Below are 22168 nucleotides of genomic sequence, written 5' to 3' on the forward strand. Positions count from 1 at the left end.
AGAGCCACACACACACACCTTGCAGCAGACGCAGAAGGCCTTGAGTGGGTTGAGGCTGAGCCAGCCGCTGTTGCCTGCCTCTCTGAAGCGGTTCATAAACTCTGTGTAGAGGGCCCTCTGCAGGGGCGACAGTCGCACCAGTATCACGTGCTCATCCTTGGAGGGGAGCTGGTCTCTCAACACGTCGTGACCACGCCTGGGAACAAATACAACCCGAGTTAGACCACATATCTCTGCCGTATGCTGTGGGTCTCCACGTTCACGAACAAACACAACCAGACTACAACTAGAATCTCTATTTGAAAGTGCTTTTTAGTCCAGGAACAGACTTCATCTGGGAAACTGGCCTATAAAGTGTCCCAGAAAAGAGATACTGCCCTAGCATCGGTTCATGTGGGTTCTAACCAGCTGCACCAAGCCAGAGATCTCTCAGTCTCACCTCTGGACAAAGCCCTCCAGCAGGCTATGGAGGACATGACTTCGGTATCTCATCAGTTGGACGTCCTGCGGCGTGCTGTCCACACACTGCCCGTTCAGAATGGGCCTCTCAAACATGTTACTGAACTCCTGCCTGGTGCCCAGGAAGTCAGGCCTGACAAAGTCCACCATGCACCAGTACTCTATCAGGTTGTTCTGGAGGGGGTATCCCGTGAGGACCACACGCCGCCGGGTACGGATGTTCTTCAGGGCCTGCGAGGTGCTGGCGTGGCAGTTCTTAATGCGGTGGCCCTCGTCACAGATCACCATGTCCGGGCCGGGGCGAGACAGGGCCTTCTCTATGCCTACAGGAGGGCAGAGGAAGAGAGAGGGGGGGGAGGATGTCAAGTTAAGAGCCATTTCAGGTACAATGGTAGCCCTGAAGATGTGTATGTAGGAGTACGATCCAAACTATTTACTTTATGTTCAAATTCATCTATGTGACTCATGTTATCTGAGTCACTCATAAATGGCAGCTGTGAGTCATGCTAAAGTGACGGAGCTACTGTGTGACTGTTATCGACAGTAACATGGGTTCTAACAAAGGGTGACACATCGAGAAAAAGCCTTGTGTGCAGATGGCCTTGCGTTGATGTAAGAAAAGCTGCCATGGTCTGAAAAGTGCAGACCGTGCCCTTTGACCTACTGACCTTTGAGGAGCTCCTGATGCCGGTCCTCTTCGTCCAGGTCGATGACCACCGGTCCTTGGGCCTTCTTGGACTTCTTCCGGCCCGCCACAAAGCTCTTCTTCAGGGACAGCAGGCGATACATCTCATATCCCATCAGGAGCACGCCGCCGTCCCGCGACCAGTCAGAGATCACCTTCGCTCTGGTAGTCGTGGTTCTGAGAAAAGAAGACGACGGAGCGCACACAGAAAGAAAGAGAGCAGAGAGAGAAAGAGCAGAGGGAGAAAGAGCAGAGAGAACAGAGGAAAAGAGAGATAGCACATCAGTGACAACATTCGACACATAAACAGCACAGCCATTTAGACACATTTAAGTAGACTGGAAGTAGTGACACACTTGGGCGATAGAGGAGTCTTGTTTGTGCATCTTTATGAATTATTATTATTATTTTTTTTTAAACAAACATTTCCCTGGTTCCTGTACAGTCGGGATCATTGACTGATAACTCTGCAACACTGTGTGGTTTGTCTGATGAGCGCGGCCAGGCTTACAGAGAGACTTATTAACACATGGGGGAAAAAATGATAGAGCCAGATGCCGAAGACTCGGCTTCACTTCACTCACAGAGAGGTAGGGAGCGAGGGAGGGGTCGATAGAGGACAGGATGAGGAACAGCAAGAAAGGGAGAGAAAGAGAGGGATGGAGCAGAGGAAGCGATTAGGTCACTGGGTCAACTGCTATGACAAGTCTGCAGGAGAGCAGTAGTGTGTGTGTGTGTGCAAAGCTGTGTGCGATGGAAAGCCACACACTTGATACACAGCAGTGGAGTGCTAGAGCCAAATCTTAGGAAGTTGTGTGACGCAGAACACTTAAGCAGAAGCAGAGCGAGGGCTATGAGTGAATCATCTCTAGTCCCGCACAAACACAAAACCATGATCAAGCCTAAGGCGGCTTCAGCTTTTGAAGAGGAGGGAATGGGAGATCTCCGTTCCCAGAGAGGATGGGAAACTCACTTGTGCTCGTCGTTCAGGATGTGGACCTTGAAGGTGCGCGGGGAGACCTGGGTGGGGTCCACGTCCACGGGTAGCGCATCAAAGGTCGGGACCCAGAGGTTAAATTCGGCCAGCCAGTTCTGTAGCGTGTTGACCTATATAAAAATATATATATACAGAGAGAGAAAGAGTGTGAGAGAGAGGAAGAGTAAATTCTCAGTCAAGAGACCACAAGCTACATCCGGTATGTACGCAAGTAGGCATCTCACTGTTAGGCCACCCCTGTTGTTTACAACGCATGTGACGAATAACATTCGATTTGATTACAAAGGGAACACCGAACGCAGAGAGAGAACAGAGTACAGGAAGTCACTCACAGGCACGATGGCGAGCACAGTGTGGGCCTGGGTGTGTCTGAGCACAACGTCTATGAAGGAGATGACCTGCAGGGTCTTGCCCAGGCCCATGCTGTGGGCCAGGATACAGCCGAAGCCACCGCTGCTCTCATAGCGCTCCAGAGACTCAACCAGGTTGTCATAGAGGAAACGGATCCCACCGATCTGACGGAGAGAAGGGCGAGAGAGAGAGAGAGAGAGAGAGAGAGAGACAGAAGAAGTGGGATCATTAGATTCAACTCATTAAAATTGTTGCATTTGTTTGACTGCATTGTATACAATGGTTTGTCTCCATGGGGTTTCATCAGAGACAGACAAACTTCATTGAAAGTGCTTTTTAGGCTTAATATGGATCAGGGAAACGGTCCCTATACTAACTGCTAGGCTGCCTGTGTTAACGAGAAAATCCATGTCTGTACTGAGTCAGTTGTACCTGATGAGGTTTGACGACCCGGGCCAGCTGAGGGGAGAGGAACAGGTCTGCCTCCTCGGTTGGGTGGTTCAGGTTGACCAAGACACGCCCCTGGGCGTCCGGTTGGTTCACAGCGTCGTTTGCGTGGGCGCCGGTCGCCTCGGGTCCCGCCGACCGGTCCTCCTCCTCCTCATTGGTGGACTCGCTGCTGATCTGTAGGGCGTCGTCCTCGTCGGAGCTCAGCTCGATCACGTCTACGGTTGAGAAAGAGAAAGAAAAAGAGGGACACAAGTGTTTTTGTTAGTATTGTAGATGGAAATGGAGAAACGGTTAATATACATCTACATCAGGGATGGGCAACTTGGCAACCGGGGTGGGGCCCATTGATCATCAGTTATATTAAAAACAGCACCCGATGGAAAAACGTGTAGAATTGCAGGAAATTATCTTTACAATGTCAGAAGGGGGGCCGCTAAAATGTTTTGCTGGTGAGCCTCTGTGGCCCCTCATGATGAGTTCCGTTTTTTGTTGGCCCCCACCCACATCAAAGTTGCCCATCCCTGATGCATATAATACCCTGTTTCCATTGCATTGTGCAGTTGTCTTTTGATCAAAACAGTCATTGTGACCATTATGTTACACAATACTGCCTAACATACGGGGCGGCAGGGTAGCCTAGTGGTTAGAGCGTTGGACTAGCAGCCGAAAGGTTGCAAGTTCAAATCCCTGAGCTGACAAGGTACAAATCTGTCGTTCTGCCCCTGAACAGGCAGTTAACCCACAGTTCCTAGGCCGTCATTGAAAATAAGAATTTGTTCTCAACTGACTAGTTAAATAAAGGTTAAACAAAATATTATGTTCGATTCAATAATTAGTGTTTCAATAACACCATTTCTCCAAAAGATGGCATGTGTTTTTACAAACTCTATGAAATGAAAGTTAAAAAAAATAATAATTCTGCCATTATATTTGTCTTCGTATCTTTAGGTAAGCAAATATTTTTTTTTTAAAGTTCCCATCTGACCTCGTCTCAAATAGCCACGTCAAAATCGGTTTGCCCCAAAAAATAAAGATAATATCCATAGCTTCTAAATGTCTCTCTACGTCATCTATATTAAAGTGATAAGTAATGTTTGTTAGACATAGGCATCCTCCATGCCACATCTGAAGTCTAACAAACGTTACTTATCACTTAATATAGATGACGTGGAGAGCCGTTGATAGAGGGCTTATATAAATCTGGTGAATAGGTGGTTATACAAGTTAGATTATAGTAGTGGAGGACGGTTTATATAACCCTGGGCAGAAATGTCACCGCACTGCCTGGGCTGAGGCTGGCTGGCGCCGAGGCTGGCTGGCGCTGGCTGGCGCTGACATTAACCAGGATTAACCAGCTATTTGCTCCATAAACCAACTTCCATTTCTGACATTATCACCTTATCCTGCCTTCCCTCATACGCAGGACCCAGCAACACCAGACCGGTTTCTGATGAACCCCCATCCACCCCGCTGGCTTTAATTGGGAACGAATCTGTTCGGTGTGGATCTATACCCACAAGCAGACTGGTGTGTGTGTGTGTGTGTCTGTGTGAATAAGTGCCTGTCATGGCCAGCAGAGGAAAAGCACTCGATGCCCACCGGAGCTTACATCGTTCTATACTATAGCGACTCTCCTTCTCTAGCCAGCTGATCCATCTAAGACTGCTCAGAGCCGGTCCCAGTCGATAACTAACCCATGCTATCTTGAGCTAATTTCATGAAGCACTTTCATAAAAAGTACACTCTACAGCGAGACCATTTCCATTACTTGACACACAGTAAGTATCTGACCCACACAAGGTCATTTCTGTTTACAAGGTATAATGAGTGACATTGAAAACCTAGAGAAACGGGTCATAACATTACCAAGCATATCAAACATGGAAATCTGGCCGCCTGGCGCAGGACGACCACAGTCAGTCTCCGTTTTAATGAGCGATACTAAAAATCGGTGTCTCATAGTGACTGGGGTCTCACCTTGTTTTGGGGCGTGTGCTTCTGTGATCAGAGCCTTGGAGTCGTCCTCGCTGACATTAGTGCTGCTGTAACTGGTGCTCAGGCATATCACATGGTCCCGTTCGGCCACGCTAGCAGACACACTCTGATCTCCTGGAGGGGACAGAGGCATATATGCAGTGGTTCGTTACCGGAGTGGGTTAAGTATCAAGTCAAGTACTTTGACATTATGATATGTTATATTTCAATACAAAAACATTTCTGATTTGACACAAACATTTCTGATTTCACCCTCCAGCTATCAATCATGTGTGTGTGTGTGTCCTACCTGGAGTGTACTCGGGTAGCAGGGGAACGGGGAAGTGCCCTTCCTTCCTCTGCTGCTCCAGCCTCTGCCGCCTCTCTAGCTCCTCCTGCTGGGCAGCTTTGGTCACCGCCTCCAACTGGTGCTCCCTCAACAGCATTCTACATCCCAGAGAGAGAGAGAGAGAGAGAGAGCGAGAGAGAGAAGAGGAGAGGGAGAGTAGAGATCTCAGAATAGGCTTCAGGCATCCATCTCTGTTATAGGGCCAACAGACTGACTAGAGTGTGCCAGATTGCATGGGGATACAGTACATTACTAATGCTGTATGTGTTTAGTGCAAACTCGGCCCTCAGGAAAAAAAGGTTAAAAAATAAAGAAATAATGTGGGGGTCCGGAGGACAGAGTTTAGGAAACGCTGGTTTAGAGTGTATTTGTGTGCATGTCTGTTTATCGCCGTATGGGTGTTTGAGTATATCTGTCTGTGTGTGAGAGAGAGCTTTAATAATGTAATAAACACTTGGGAAATAATCCCACTCATGGCAGCGTGGTTGACTTGTTGCCAGACTGAGTAATACAGAGATCTTCATTCACGAGAGAAAACCAGCGAGACAGGCTAGAGAACACTGGAGAACACAGCTTTAGATGCACTACGTGTGCAGTAGGGATGATTAAGATCACAAGTTAGGGAATTAATGGTTGAATATCTCTGTTCATTGAATCTTTGAAGTTGGTTAAGGGCCTATATTGGATGTTGCTCTCTGTATATATGCGAGTTTGGATGTTGTAAGAGGTCATACCTGATGTTCCTCCTCATGTGTGCGGGTTTGTTGGAGTAGGAGAGGGAGCTCTTTTTGGTTTCCCTCAGGGACCGCGAGGGGCTTTGGCTCTCGGGCCGTGAGGACGGTCGAGAGGGGTGGGTCGGCGTCTCCCCCGAGGGTGAGGTAGATGGGGCGGTGCACTGCCATCTCGCAGAGTCCCCTCCCTGCGCTTCATTCTCCGAGCTGAAGGGAGCGCTATGAGGCTGGTCTGTGGAGAGAGAAGGAGGGAGGAGATCACGATATGCAAGATGTAAAATCAAGGAAAATGTATGTCGATTGAACACCTAGAAAGGCATGCTGTATAACAGGGCATGGATTTCTCCATCACTGAAGGAGTGGTATAGACTGATTCAAGAACAGTTTCAAAAAAAGACCCAGAAGGATTTATATTTAAGATCCATTGAGACAGTAATCCTTTGTGTTTAGGAGGGAGTAACTTGGCCAGAGCTGGATACGACTCTGTCTGGCCCTCCTTCCCTGCAGACAGGAGGCACTCTGGACTAGATCTGAGGTGCTTATGTAAGTGCTCATAAACATGGAGCACTTATGAAACACTGAGCGCTGGTGCTGGGGTTATGGGCAGGGGGGCTTTTGGTGCTTCATGGACAGACCGGTTTAAATCACCAGCTTTGTCAGTCAAAGGTACTGCCCACATAAGCAGCCCCTCCCCTCTCAATATGAACCACATACATCTCAACTGTCTCATTGTAGCCAACACTGACAGGCCCAATCCAACCCAATACAGCTCAACCCAGACCCACCTAACCAAGAGCAAAATAGACAAAGCAAATACAGTGCCTTCAGAAAGTATTCACCCCGTGACTTTTTTCATTTTGTTTTGTGTTACAACCTGATTTTGAGGAGGTAGGAACACTTGGAGCTTGTTGTTTCATTGAGGTTGCATCCAAAACAGCACCCTATACACTGCACCCTGGTCAAAACAGCACCCTATACACTGCACCCTGGTCAAAACAGCACCCTATACACTGCACCCTGGTCAAAACAGCACCCTATACACTGCACCCTGGTCAAAACAGCACCATATACACTGCACCCTGGTCAAAACAGCACCATATACACTGCACCCTGGTCAAAACAGCACCCTATACACTGCACCCTGGTCAAAACAGCACCCTATACACTGCACCCTGGTCAAAACAGTACCTTATACACTGCACCCTGGTCAAAACAGTACCCTATACTGCACCCTGGGAACATTTAAGGAGTAAAAAGTACATTATTTTCTTTAGGAATACAGTGAAGTAAAAGTTGTCAAAAATATAAACAGTATAGTAAAGTACAGATACCCCAAAAACTACTTAAGTAGTACTTTAAAGTATAGTTACTCAAGAACTTTAACCCAATGACTCAAACCGGTGCACCTGGCATCTACTAACTAACATACCCTGTTCAAAGGCACATTCATATTTTGTCTTGCCCTCTGAATGGCACACAATCCATGTCTCAATTGTCTCAAGGCTTAAAAATATTTCATTAACTTGTCTCCTCTCCTTCATCTACACTGATTAACAGGGGACATCAAAGGATCATAGGATTCACCTGGTCAGTCGATGTCATGGAAAGAGCTGGTGTTCCTAATGTTTTGTACACTCAGTGTACAGAGGTTACTGAAAGGTTGGGCACCAAACCCTTCCCATATGAAATAGGTAATTAAACCATTTAGGGATACACAATGTAATCCAGAAGATTGCTTAAAGTTTGTTTAAGTATACTTGTTGTATATCTGGGCTTTGTCCCTCCGTTACAGCCCCTGTAAAATTACAGACGTCAAAATTCTCTCTGGGACGGATCATAGCTTAAAATGACCCTTCTGTAGGAAGCAAACCCTTTGTCGATTGCCAGGCATTTTATCAGTCCTTGCTCTACATCACCAGTAACCCCCCCCCCCTCCCTGCACTGGGTCAAAGGTTAAAATAAAGGGGAAAAAACAGACTGAAACAGAGATAATTCAGAAAACAAATGTTTTCTGTTGCATGCCTTAATGAATATGTGTTAGGTGTTAGGGCCAGGGCCAAACCCATGCAAAAGGAGACTTACAAAGAAAACGTATCTTTCAAAAATTCATGAAGGTTACAAGACAAGGGTATGGAGTGGTTAGAGTCTTCCAAAATCAAGCATCGACTTGCTAACAGCAGAGCCTTGCTGTTTAATATTTATTTTGTGCGTGCAGCAAACGGTGAGTGGCATTTTTTAGTTACTTGTATAACTTTGAGCTGGTAGGTCCGTCCTGCAAATAGTTTAGGCCAGAGACTGTATAACATGTTAACCCTGCCCTCGTTAGCATTTCTTTTTTAATGGGGATTTGACATGTACTTGTTAGCATTGCTAACCTTCAGATTACAGATGCTAAGTGGAGTTTGAAAATTGTGCCCCTAGTGTTCAGTGCCAGTATTAACGAATATCCCAGGATGGCACAAGGTCGGTATGAAGGTATGACAATCTGGATACCTCCCAAGCCTAATGTGCGTGACCGGTGTAGTAAGCATGTTTATGCAATAGCCGGCACTAAGCCTATTAATAGCTAGGTCAGCTTTGATGATCAAGATCCTCAATTACCCCAACCCTCCTGCCATCAAGACAAAACCCACTGGCACCAGGGGGGGGGTGGTGTGGGATGGTAGGTTATGTTAAGGCTTTACCATGTAGACCAAAGCCTCATCGGGCCAAGTTAAACTAGCCGGCATCCAAACATGAATTTTAACAACGTCACTCTATATCGTTAAGCGATTCTGGATTAGTATTGCTATAGGAGGAGCCTCTGACCAGGTGAGTTGCCAGTGGACGCACACACACCTTGAGGAGAACGTCAGCACTGTCCAACCAAACAGTGGGGGACACGATGTTACAGTACACAACCCACCGTTACATAACCAAAATAAAAGTTCCATTCTCCCAACACAGGACCCAGGAAACCAAAAAAATTTAACTTTCTGAATGGTACTGAACAAATCATGGCAATACACAATCTCCCCTGGTTTCTGTGAGCAGGGACGGAGTGGACTAGCTCCATGGCAACGACACTACACACACATCGAGCCGTGGCAGTCGCCCAATCATAAGAGCCAGTGAGTTAAAAGGGGCGGTGGCGTCGCGTCACACTGTAGCACGACAGACTATTACTACACAAGGTTGGGGAACATAATACAGGGATATGGGTTAAATCAACCCCCCCTCCCTCCCCCAAACTCAGCCGTCCAACCCGAGTAATCCTATTAGAGGGAGGGGTGGTCTGACAAAGGACTGCTGGGATATCAAATAGTAAAACAGCCATGGAGTGAAATGAACCGAGGCAAGGAAATGATCCAGTTATTCAAGTTAAATGCCGCAGAATAGGCCTCAGGACCCGACACCACCGACCCCCAACACGGTTTCCTTCCTGGGGACAAAGGGCATTCTGAGGGAAACAGTGTACAGCGCTCCCCCGCTACCCCTACAGTACGCCACTAAGCCATATGTTTGTTTGCTCTTGTGGTGTTATTTTGTGTGGAAAATTCTGCCGTGCCTAGTTCGAGATGAACAATGCAGTGTACCAAAACAGTATCTCTGGTCTCTCTAAACCCACTAGCTCGTAATCCTCTTCAGAGAATAAACTGAATACAGAGAATTGACACTCATTCATAATTCTCCTGCCTGGCTCCATTCCACAACCACAGAAAACAGTTACAGTACAAATGGGAGAGGGGATACATTAGTCCTCTGACTGAAGAGACTGTCTCTTATCTATAGACATCACTGGACCTGGGGGCAGGGGTCTACTTTGGGGGGGGAGGCAGCCGCAACTGGGGTCGTGGGAGGGGGTCATAATGGAGGCATTTGAGGCAAAAAACGCCCCCCCCCCAAAAAAAAACTGACTACACACAAAAGGTCACCACAGCGACGACAGACTGCCATTCAACTTCCTGCCATAATTCAGTCCAGAAGCATGGAGAATGCAGACCATTTTTTCCACTTCACGCTCTTTCACATTCATTTGACTCGTATGCATACTGTGCTTCTTAAAGGAGCGTCGCATTTACACACGCAGCAGACCTTCCCCGACTCCCTCCCTCTCTCTCTCCTGTTTCCCCTGTGGCTGACTGACTAACCCCTCCTTCGTATGGAGGGGCTGGGGTTTCTGGGATGGGTGTAAAGTAGGGGCGTCTTCAAAAAAGCCACAGGGTTACACAACCATGATACACTGGCTTGGCTGTTTATGTAACACTGGCAGCTCTACAGCCAGCTCTGGCTAGCGTCACGCGGCGCCGACAACAGAGTAGCAGCATGTGCGTAGTACCGACTACCAAAGACAGACAATTATCAACCCAGAGTGGCAGTGTGCCCTGGAGAATCCCAGGGGGTGCCATGACGACAACAGTGGCTCGAGGTTGTCATGGTCTCCCTTGTATGTGCCACTCAGACAATGATTGGTCTCGAAAGAGTACCACTTTCTCTTCACCAATCACTTTTTAACCCAGCGTTTCGCAACCCAGTCATTTCACAAAAGTCTATTTGATCTATTCTACCACACTTGACTCAACTTCGGCAACTAATCAAAACATCAAGCCCCTGAAAGTAGGTGTTGGTACACAGTAAAACTTCAAATCGCCACCTTTGCCATTTAACAGCCAGGCATCATTCCAGCAAAGAAACACCCGTTTCAAATAAACACCGGATCTAAATGAAATTGTTTACACGGTTACCATGGACACATCTTTGATATTCCCACAGTCATCTGCATAAAATGTTTAAAAAACAACAACATTGGAATCCATCATCGTTGCTAGCCCTGGCGACATCAAACTCAAGCTAGCAGTGATCAAATTCGCAGTGCAAAATTCTGGCAAGGCAACAGCCAGGCATTTTGGAATTGATCCAAAACGAGTGAGAGAATGACGTCTTCAACGTTTGTCTGACGTGGACCAGAAAAAGGCAAGTAAATAAATACACGCCTGGCTCAAATAGAAGCCTGTCTTTAATAAGCGGCGGTTGTAGTCAGTGATTTTTTTTTAGTAACTGAAGTTTTACGGTAGATCATATATGTGTTGCCATCGATAAAACATGTGAGAAGTTGAGAAACAGTTGAAACTAGGGCTGGGAATTCCCAGGGACCTAACGATACGATATTATCAAGACACTTAGGTGCCCATACTATATTTATTGCGATTCTCAATACTTATTCTATATGTATTGCGATTCTCAATACTTATTCTATATGTATTGCGATTCGATACTGTGATTTTGATGTTCCAAACATATTGCTCACTATACGTCTGCTCTAAAGAGACAAGAGGACATTTGTTTTGATCAGTCATGGAAATAAAAGTGCTGAAAACATGTTCACTATTTAAAAAGATGGAGAACAATACATAGGATGAAAAATAAGTGACTAGCACTACCTAGCAATTTATAAAATATTTTTTACAAATCAATACTTGGGAGTCAATGCAACTATCGATACACCCCCCCCCCCCATCACAGGCTGGGTCAGAGGGGCCTGTGGTAGACAGGGTTGCCAGTAGCATGTGTCGGGGACGAGCGGGTTACCACAGCGACTAACGACCCACTCCAGTTCCAGAAGACCAGAGCCTGCAGGTTTAGACCGGACACCTCCACAGCTCTTCAACAGGCTCCAGGCTTGGCCTCTGTCACACCAGCTACCAGGCAGGCGTACCAGAACGTTTTCCGGAGCGAGAACACGCCGCAGAATAGAAATGACTAACTCTGCAGGTCCCACAAACCACCAAACCAGAATCAGATAAACTAACACTGCTTCTGACTGGAGGACGCCTTTTTGTCTACTAGGAACCAGAAAGAATAAAACAAGGTCTGATTAGGGAAAATACAAATGGAGAGACATTTGTTTTTACACTGAGAATTTAATTCACACACACACACACACACACACACACACACACACACACACACACACACACACACACACACACACACACACACACACACACACACACACACACACACACACACACACACACACACACACACACACTTTTGTGAACTGACACACTGAAAAAGGCGGAGAAAAAAATGGCCCTACTAGAGCGGTCTCCCTCTCTCCATCTACGTCAAGTTAAAAGAGATTATAGATTACGCTCAATCCAGCGCACGAGTGAGTTTTACTACAAAAACCAGAGAGAAGACCCTGTGCGCAGCATCACAGCAGCAACACATGTTCCCTGAGCGACTACAGGGCACAGAGCAGGAAGACTGCTGGAAGCTTCAATACAGGCCAACTTTTCAGGAGGTTGTCATCAGTTTCACATCAGGCCAAAAGATTTACCAGACAGGCACTAACCAGAAATTGCAATACGCATGATTAACTCTCAAGTGGGTATAAATTACACAGGGACCATGTGAGCCGGAGGAGATTATTCACAAAAGACACAAATCAGTATCAACCTAATAGAAGGCTTCCTGTGTAAGTTCGACGTGAGAAAGGTCAAGATGTGCCAACTTGGAAGATCTCGGAGTACTGCAGCTGTGAACAAAGAAGGGCTAAGAAAGTGGTCAATAGGCTGTATTGAAATCTATGAGCTCAACGGGTTCTGCCCCTCTCCCTGCGCTTACCACCCCGTGGCAAGGAAGCACAGGAGGATGACCCATTTTCTGTCTCCATTTCTTACTCCTGTTGACACACACACACACACAGGCCACCAGTGCAATGATCATGGACGAAGGTAGAGGGAAGCTTATGTAACAGCAGCCTCTGGCTGTTACATAATCCCAAGAACTGTGCGTCCCGTACACACAAACACACCTCATCATTCACCTAAATCATGTACACACCCAATCATAAACCACTGACAAAACAGACCGATTTGTACAATTTAGATTCGGATTTCACAAACAAAACCATATGTTCTATTGCCATCAACAACGTATGACAGCCCTTCCCCTAAAACAGTGTGTGTGTGTGTGTGTGTGAGTGAGTGCAGCAATTTCAACAGCCCCAAGCAAGTTGTTCTTGTGTGTTTTACAATTGCTTCCATAGGAAACAACCCTCAGAGGCCGAACGTTTCTCATCTTCCTATGAGCCAGTTGCTATTAAATGAATGTTTTCCGACAGAAAACCTGCGGCTAGGATAGGATTCTAGGCAAACCTGGGCTGGGTCCTCTGTTCCAAGATCGTCAGGAACAGTCGGAAGTAGAGGGGGCTGTGGCACCATTATCCTAGTGGTGCTTGTGGAAGGGTGGGCAGGCTCTGCACTCGTCGCTGCTGGGCTTGGCGGTGGCCTCGGGCGGTTTGATGCTGCTGCTCATTGCTCTCCTTTCCTTTGGCTTGGTTTGGGTGCTTTGACGAAGCCAATTTCTGATATCCATCTTGGCAGTGGCAGATTAGCTGGTTCGAGCTAACTAAATAGGCCAAGGCGAATACCGCTAATGCTTTTTACAGGTAGCTAAGAAGCTAACTAAACACCGTAGTGGTGGGCCGTGTGGCAGAGTTGAGTGAAGCAGCTTCAACGGTAAACTTGACCCGCCCTAATAAATCAAAGCAAAATTTTACAAGCTGAGGCGCATCACGTTATTCACTTAGCATATCACAGATCAGAAGTGTTTTTCCCCCGCTTTAATGGAAACCCAAATTAATCACACCTAGCCACCCCAGTGACTTTCCATAGCCCCCCTACACACCACAGCACGCTCTGCCCATTGCACCAACTGGGTCACTCAATCATTTGAACTTTTTGGACATTAGACCAGTGGAAATCTGTCCTTTGGTCTGATGAGTCCAAATTTGAGATTTTTGGTTCCAACCGCAGTGTCTTTGTGAGACGCAGAGTAGGTGAACGGATGATGTCCGCATGTGTGGCTCCCACCGTGAAGCATGGAGGAGGTGTGATGGTGCTAATGGTCTAAATTTATTCAAGGTGACACAGTCTAATTTATTCAAGGCATGCTTAACCAGCATGGCTACCACAGCATTCCACAGCAACATCCCATCTGGTTTGCGCTTAGTGGGACTATCATTTGACACACCTCCAGGCTGTTTAAGGGCTTTTTGACAAAGGAGGAGAGTGATGAGTGCTGTATCAGATGACCTGGCCTCCACAATCACCCAACCTCAATCCAAATGAGATGGTTTGGGATGAGTTGGACCACAGAGTGAAGGAAAAGCAGCCAACAAGTGCTCAGCATATGTGGGAACTCCTTCGAGACTGTTGGAAAAGCATTCCAGGAGAAGCTGGTTGAGAGAATGCCAAGCCTGTACAAAGCTGTCATCAAGGCAAAGGGTGGCTACTTTAAAGGATCGCAAATATATTTAGATGTGTTTAACACGTTTTTGGTTACTACATGATTCCACATATGTTATTTCATTGTTTATGTCTTTGCTATTATTCTACGAAAAAACCCTGGAATGAGTAGGCGTCTCCAAACTTTTGACTGGTACTGTATATTTTTCAGTCAGGGATTTTTCTCCACGTTAATGATCCCATTTTCGTTTAAAACGTTCATACCCTAATGGAGAATTCCCCCATGACCATCTAGGAGGTGGCCCCACTAGGATCACAACAACTGTCCATCCAATCAACTACCAAAACCAGAGGAATGGACAGAAAGAAGAGGATAACAAGACCGAACCACAGGCTAGCAGTAATCCCAATCGTATAGAAACAACGTGGCCACATCCCTGTATGATGTGGGCTGTCGTGTATAAAAACATGGTTGTTGTAGTTGACCATGTGTTGCTCCTAATGTTGCACCCAGCCAGACTACTACCAGTTTAACCTAACACTAATCCTCCCACTTGTTTAGGTTACCATAGAAACAGTCAATCAAATAGCCCCCAGATCAAATAAACGAAGTGCTCCCCAACAGGGAACAATATGAGAGTGAAGAGAAAGAATGAAAGGCTAGCGGGTGTCAAACTAATGCATAAGTAGGGAGTGTTACACAACGCTGGTGCGCACACTTACAAAACAACTCCAATTCACAGACCGTAACCACAATGTAAAAACACCAAATAATCCATCCACACCTCTTTTTCCGGGTCATCATTTATTCATTCGAAGTGTCCTCCTCAGACATCACCCCGACATGCTGCGGTCATAAGGGTCAGTGTGGCAGCGGGGTTCAGGGGATCGCCTACCTGTAAAGGTCTCAGACTCTTCCAGCAGCAGCATGCTTAGTCTCCGTGAGGGGTGTGTGGGGTGTCCAGAGAGCGTGTAGCAGGCGTGCAGTTTGCCCCTCTCTGAGTAGTCTCCCTCTCCGTTCCCCTGATCTGATGGTGAGGAAATAGGTGGTCCGAGTCCAAGTACCGCTGTCTGCTCCCGAACTCACTAACACACTTCCTCTAGTTGAAAAAGTCTGCCTCAAAGCTGTAAGGCAGAACCGATCTTCTTGTTTACCTTTGTCTCTGTCGCTATCTGTTTATCTGATGAGAAGTTTTTCCTACCGACTTACTGAACCTGTGAGCGGCTGGCAATGTGAGTTGTGAGTCAGGCTCACAGCAACCAGGAAACTACTAAACACTCCTTACATAAGTGCTCATGCTGGAGCCGGGCCCCTAGTGGGGGGCGGAGGGTAGGGGTGTGTGTGTGTGTGTGTCTATGTACGCATATATAGACTATTAAAGGTTGGAAAGAAAGTCCAAAAGATGCTCAAGCTTAGAGAAACTCTCAAAGACTAAGTGGTAAACATAAAAAGTATACCAAACCTGACAATATGATAAAACCTCTCCACTGCCATTCAGCTCTTGCTCGAGCCAGACTCCCCCTTACTCAGGATTTAGACACTTACCCATCATCTCTGTATGAACGATGATATACTCCTACTCTGGAATGGGTTTCATGTCTGTCCTCTTGTCAAGCCAGAGTATCCGTGTCAGCTCTACTCTGCCTCTGCCATGCTGCCCCAGTCTCACAAAGAATAGAGAGCATGGTTCTGTAACCAGGGCCACCGCCACAAAGGACAGAAGGCTTTTGGGACCATTATAAAACGATGAGGCGTTGAAAGCAGCCCGGCCCTGCCTGCCCGTCACAAACCCCCCTTCCACCGGTAGTGTCAGTATGTCGTCAGCAGACACCTCCCCCTTAGCAAGGCTGCCTTAGGTAACAGAGGTAAGAGAGTTCATTCAGACAGGGGGAACGAGGGAATAAGGAAGGAAAGGGGGACGTTCAAAACAATGCAGCGGACTTCGATCACGGGACCCTTTCAAACACACAAACCCATCCAGCTTACCCAGATCAATTTCCAACACACACACACCACACACACACACACAAACACACGTGTGGAGGCTGCAAACAGTAACCCACATCTTTACACTCCAGTCCCCACCTTGTGGAAGAAAGAGCTAGAAACAAGAGAGGAAGGAGGAGAGGAAAGAAAAGGTAGAACCAGCCCTGTGAAGGTTGCTAGCTTGATAATACATCACCCAAAAACTATCTTTTGTTATTTTCATATGATGTGGGCTGGTGACACCTTTCATCTTGAAAGTCCAATATCTTGAAAACTTGACCGCTGACATGCAAAACATGTTGGGACTGTATCAACAGTGGACTAATGACAAAAAAAAATACCCAAACATTGTTTTTGAGTGTATTTCCTCACGTCCCAAAGAGTAGCAACACTAACACACATTTCCATAGACACGCCTAGACTTTGCGCAAGTATTTTAGCTCACATTTCTCTCTGTTTACACAATCAGTCTCAGCAAATGAAAGGGAGGCATGGACTGAGTAATTGACACTTATAAACAACATTTCAATCCAAGTCAGAATGTACCCGTTGAGTGACATAGCAAAAGGAAAGAGGGACAAAACAATGTGCTGGATTTGTTTACTGCTGTACAAAACAGACTTCCCAACTATTTCCTCCCAACACACACACGCACACACACACACACACACACACACACACACACACACACACACACACACACACACACACACACACACACACACACACACACACACACACACACACACACACACACACACACACACACACACACACACACACACACACACACACACACACACACGTGCATGTAACAGGGCTCTAATGTGGGACCATTTTGGATTGCATTTGCACCTAAATATTTTGCTCTACAACCTGGATGTTTCATATAGGAGCATATGTTTCATATAGGAGCACGAGATAATAATAGTAACGATTAGACTTCAGTGCTTTAGACATGTTTGTTGTTGTTGCGCATAGTCATTAGCATCATGGTTGTGCCATTTACTACAGCGACAACGGCTTGTTTCTAACACAAACAGTTCAAAAGAGATGACCCGTATTACAGACATTTGTTCTTTCTACGGCAGATTGGCTGGCCATATTACATTTTTCCCCCCATGGGCCAATTGTTTACGCCTTGTTCAGTCACGTTACCTCAATAGCTAGCTAGCTAACGACCTGGTAACTTTGCTAGGAGTCGACATCCGAACGTTTGGGGGCACAGGAAGAAAGGAAAAAGGGATAACTTCTTCAGGAGATCAATGATCACAGCAATGAATGAATGACAGATGTCTCGCATGTCTTCACCCACTAACGATGTTCTTAAATAGACTTAACATTTTTATGGAAGATTGTGCTTTTCACAATGTAGAAACCTAATAGTCCACAAACGACTGGTATTTGCGTCAACATATATATTTACAGGATCACATACTAGTTTCTAGAGCACAACATGTGCCTCAGAAGTAGCTATAGCATCTATTAGGATATTCCTCAATCGATTCAAACAATATTTTCTGGTGCTGCTAAATGTTATGTCGTCCTCCTAACTTTTATAAATTGGGAGAACCACTGCTACCAATGACAATGTTTAATATAGAGCCCTGATGACAAGTGCAAAACATTGAGCACACACACTCACATAAAACACCTGTATTCTTGGATGGGGAGCAGCTATTTTGTGACAGTGACAGCGTGACACAGCCTTTGTAGTACCTGCCCTGCCAGTCTGTTCAATCATTACGTTATCCCCAGGCCCAGCTGTGTCTCCATCCCTATTGTTCCCATCTGCTCACCCAGTATCCAGGGCTCTCACACACACACACACACACACACACACACACACACACACACACACACACACACACACACACACACACACACACACACACACACACACACACACACACACACACACACACACACACACACACACACACACACACACACAAAACCTAACCCAAAAATAGGAGCTGCTGCTGGGCCGAGGAACCAGCTCTGGGTGTGCTTTCTGCAATTATGAAAAGCCCAACTAGTGCTTGTGAAAGAGTCTTTTGGGGCGTTTAAATGAAACAAATCTGCCACCGAATAATGCAGTGGACTTACTTACACGCGTGTGCGCATGTCTGAACTATTTGCACTTCCATGGCCTCACAATATATAAACACCTTGTACAGAGCCTCCACCTGGTCTCGTCAACAGGATATTTTCAGTTGCTCTCAGCCACCCTCGACTATTCGTTTCAAAGTCAAATGTTGAACCAATGGCTCCTGTGGTTCACTGGACGGTGGTGCATCTGCTGCAGCTCCGTGCTGCTCCACGGGAACCAGGGGGTGGGGATGCCTGTACACTCTGCTCGTTTGCTCCTCTCCCTCCATGCCTGCAAGCCTGTCCCCCTGCTTCACATAGCCAGTCACTCTATACTTTGTTTCTGGCAAACCTTTTGTGTCTGTCTGACCTCCGCTGCCACCCTACCTGTACATTTCCACTGCCTCAACGTGTCGGTGTCGGTGTTGTTTTGAACGGTATGTCTCAGCTGGGTGAGTAGGCAGTGAAACAAATGTAAAACTATGGAGCTGGGCCCGGGCCTGGTTGCATAAAACATTCTGGGGGACAGGGTTCAGGGTACACAGAGTGGGAAGGAGGGCCACAGCACAGGGGGAAATGGGCACACCTCACAGAGCTGGGCTCTCACACCAACACAAGGGAACTAAAAGGCAGACGGGGAGAGGGATGGGAGAAAAGAGAGAGGAGAGAAGTTTGAACGGAACTTCCCGTGGGAGCGTTGTGAAGGTATCGTAGCAAAAGGGTTGGTCAAGAAGACAAAACAGGTAAACAGAGAGAGAGAGAGGGAGAAAAACAAGTATGCTCACGACTTTGAGAAAGAGAAAGGGGGAGAGAGACAGAGAGAGAGCGTCCAGGCTCTGGTTGTTATGGCGACAGTAACAGCACAGAGAGCGGGTGGCAGGGGTGACGGTGCTCTGTGACTATTACCCGAGAGAGAGAGAGGAAGGAGGGAGAAAGAGCACAAAATACACTTCAGAGCCCAGATTAAATATGCTCATTCAAGTAACATAGGAGAACGAACAGTTAATTGGCCAGCATGCATGAGTCAAATGCTAACATAGACTGTTGCTGCCCCAATTATGACAAACACATGCACTAAGCTCCCTCTCTCTCTGTGTGTGTGTGCGCAGTGTTGGCTCAAAAAGAACATAACAGGAAATATGTCACGTTAGTTACATTGCCCCAAAAGACACCATGTTCTCTGTGATGCTCCACCTTCCATGGTCTAAGATAGATATCACCAACACATGTTGAACTGCTTGTAAGTGGTGTGCTTGTAAGTGGTGAGCTTGTAAGTGGTGAGCTTGTAAGTGGTGTGCTTGTAAGTGGTGTGCTTGTAAGTGGTGTGCTTATAAGTGGTGTGCTTGTAAGTGGTGTGCTTGTAAGTGGTGTGCTTGTAAGTGGTGTGCTTGTAAGTGGTGTACTTGTAAGTGGTGTACTTGTAAGTGGTGTACTTGTAAGTGGTGTACTTGTAAGTGGTGTGCTTGTAAGCGATGCTGTGCTTTTTTTTGACACCACACCAAAAAGCAAGTCCTGCAGGCTCTAGTTTTGTCTAATCTTCATTATTCTCCAGTCGTGTGGTCCAGTGCGGCAAGGAAATACCTAGTTAAGCTGCAGCTGGCCCAGAACAGAGAGGCACGTCTTGTTCTTCATTGTAATCAGAGGGCTGATGTAAATTCTATGCATGCCAGTCTCTCTTGGCTAAGAGTTGAGGAGAGACTGACTGTGTTACTTTTTATAAGAAACATGAACGTGTTAAATCCCAAATTGTTTGCGTAGTCAACTTACACACAGCTCTGACACACACACACACACACACACACACACACACACACACACACACACACACACACACACACACACACACACACACACACACACACACACACACGCCACCAGGGGTCTTTTCACAGTCCAAAAATACAGAACAATTTCAAGAAAGCGTACAGTATTATATAGAGCCATTATTGCATGGAACTACCTTCCATCTCATATTGCTCAAATAAGCAGCAAAGAAACAGATAAAGCAACACCTCGCGACACAACGCCTCTCCCCCATTTCACCTAGATCGTTTGTGTGCATGTATTGATATGTAGGCTGTGTGTGCCTTCAATAACAAATCTTCTGTTTTTCTGTCCAATTCTGAGCTATTCTTGTCTATTAATGTTGAGTATTGTGTCATGTTTCATGTTATGTGTGGACCCCAGGAAGAGTAGCTGCTGCTTTTGCAACAGCTAATAGTTATCCTAATAAAATAACAAATGCCAAGGATGGTGTGGAATTGTATTTGACTTGATGGGAAGAATAGGCCCAATTCCCAGGCTCATACAGCTACAGGTGAATGGCAACATGATAGTTGATACATTTATCATGTGGCTCAGAAGACTATTTTGAGAGCGTTTTCATGTTTAGTTAAAGAAAGAGACTGTGCCGACCTGAGGGTACATGATATGTTATGAACCTTGCTCTGCAGCTTGGAGACCTTTACGGTATACCAGTGATTTTCCCAGGAAATGTTTTAAACGTTTAAACACAAGCAATTCTGTTTTCAAAATGGCACCAACCACTTTTCAAGGTGTGTCCTGAAAGTGTATTTCTGCACCACGCTGACTGGAAGCCACAATAAAACTACTCGACCGAATCATGTTTAGGGTTCGAAAGTTCTGGTTAACTTTCCCAAAAGTCTTAAGTTTTTCCGAAATCCCGATTGGAAGATTCCCAGAATCAAGAAGGAATAAGCAGGAAATCTGGAATCCTCCAACCAGGATTTCAGGAAAAACCTGGGAATTTGGGGAATGTAAGTAGAATTACACAACCCTAAGCACGTTAAATGCCATGTTGTCATGTTGAAGCTGATGGATCAGTGCAGCACCTGCTTGCGGCTATATGGATAGATATCTGGTAACCAAAAGACAGGAATAGGAAGAAATTAGACAGATATAGAGTTAGTATGGAGATGGCAGAGGGAGGAAGTGATCCTCACTTCCCCGGGCCTGCCGTTGGTACTAGTGACCTTAATCCTACAGCAATATGTTAACATCCAGACAGGCCGGGCATAGAGCACAGACGGGGAGTAGGGTTACGTAATGTGTACATATGTCTGACGTATGCGTGTGTGTGGGTATGTGTGTCAGAGTAAGTAGGAGTGTGAGAGTACATAAGTCCTGACACTGAGCAGAGTTAAAGTACAGTAGCTAGCCTACATGTTGAGTAGTTATGCATATTTTTTCTTTTTTTAACAGTTACATATTGGCATATAATTTTTGCGCTAGTTGGGTGGTACCTGCACCGAACCTCCAGTATATTCCCTTCATAGATTGTTCTCGGTCTTCTTCTTTTTTTTAATAGGGAGCCAATTTGTTTTCAGCCCCTTTAATTTCCCTGACTGATCAAAACTCGTTCTCTCATGTTCTCGTCTCTCTGCAGCAGACGTATGCTAAGCGATCTGTTTACTACACTGTAACGAATGGCAATGCACATCGTATCGGCACCTAAGTATCGTATCGTGAGGTCCCTGGAAATCCCCAGTCCTAATATTGAGGGCAATCCCTTTTCCTGACTGTGAACCAACTATTTCTATAACAAAACATGACAAAGAACCGAACACACAGACAAACTCTATTATGAAACCCAACTCTGTTGCTTAAGGTCGCTGTGCGTGTGTGAGCGCCCGCGTGCTGCAGTAGAGCTGTACGGCTGAATGAGGCATAGTTGCGCAGACACAAAGAGAACCGGAGGAGGCGAGGGGTAGAGGGCTGTCTCTCATAACGCAGTGTCACAGTGACATAGACAAAAACGGCTGTGTGAATGTCACCACAACCCAGGGAGTGAGCAGCACAGAGAGGGTAGGAGAGGGAAATAACTGCCCAGAGTGGGTGAA

General features: G+C 46.3%; 1 protein-coding gene across 6 annotated transcripts in view; it reads right to left on the bottom strand.

Annotated features, from left to right (window-relative positions):
- The window catches only part of LOC124031762 (helicase ARIP4-like), a 64229-nt gene that overhangs the window by 14676 nt on the left and 27385 nt on the right, over window positions 1–22168 (bottom strand). For 2 of the 6 annotated variants that reach the window (XM_046343399.1, XM_046343398.1), the window contains exons 3-12: window positions 15127–15258; window positions 6000–6228; window positions 5227–5363; window positions 4920–5051; window positions 2925–3157; window positions 2474–2656; window positions 2118–2251; window positions 1128–1321; window positions 440–782; window positions 19–196 (exon numbers count right to left, since the gene is read on the bottom strand). In XM_046343399.1, coding sequence (XP_046199355.1) covers window positions 19–196; window positions 440–782; window positions 1128–1321; window positions 2118–2251; window positions 2474–2656; window positions 2925–3157; window positions 4920–5051; window positions 5227–5363; window positions 6000–6228; window positions 15127–15258 — 1895 coding nt within the window. The other 4 variants (XM_046343400.1, XM_046343402.1, XM_046343403.1 and 1 more) reach the window with 4 other exon arrangements.

The sequence above is a fragment of the Oncorhynchus gorbuscha genome, linkage group LG03, assembly GCF_021184085.1.
Source record: "Oncorhynchus gorbuscha isolate QuinsamMale2020 ecotype Even-year linkage group LG03, OgorEven_v1.0, whole genome shotgun sequence".
In the NCBI taxonomy this organism is placed as follows: domain Eukaryota; kingdom Metazoa; phylum Chordata; class Actinopteri; order Salmoniformes; family Salmonidae; genus Oncorhynchus; species Oncorhynchus gorbuscha.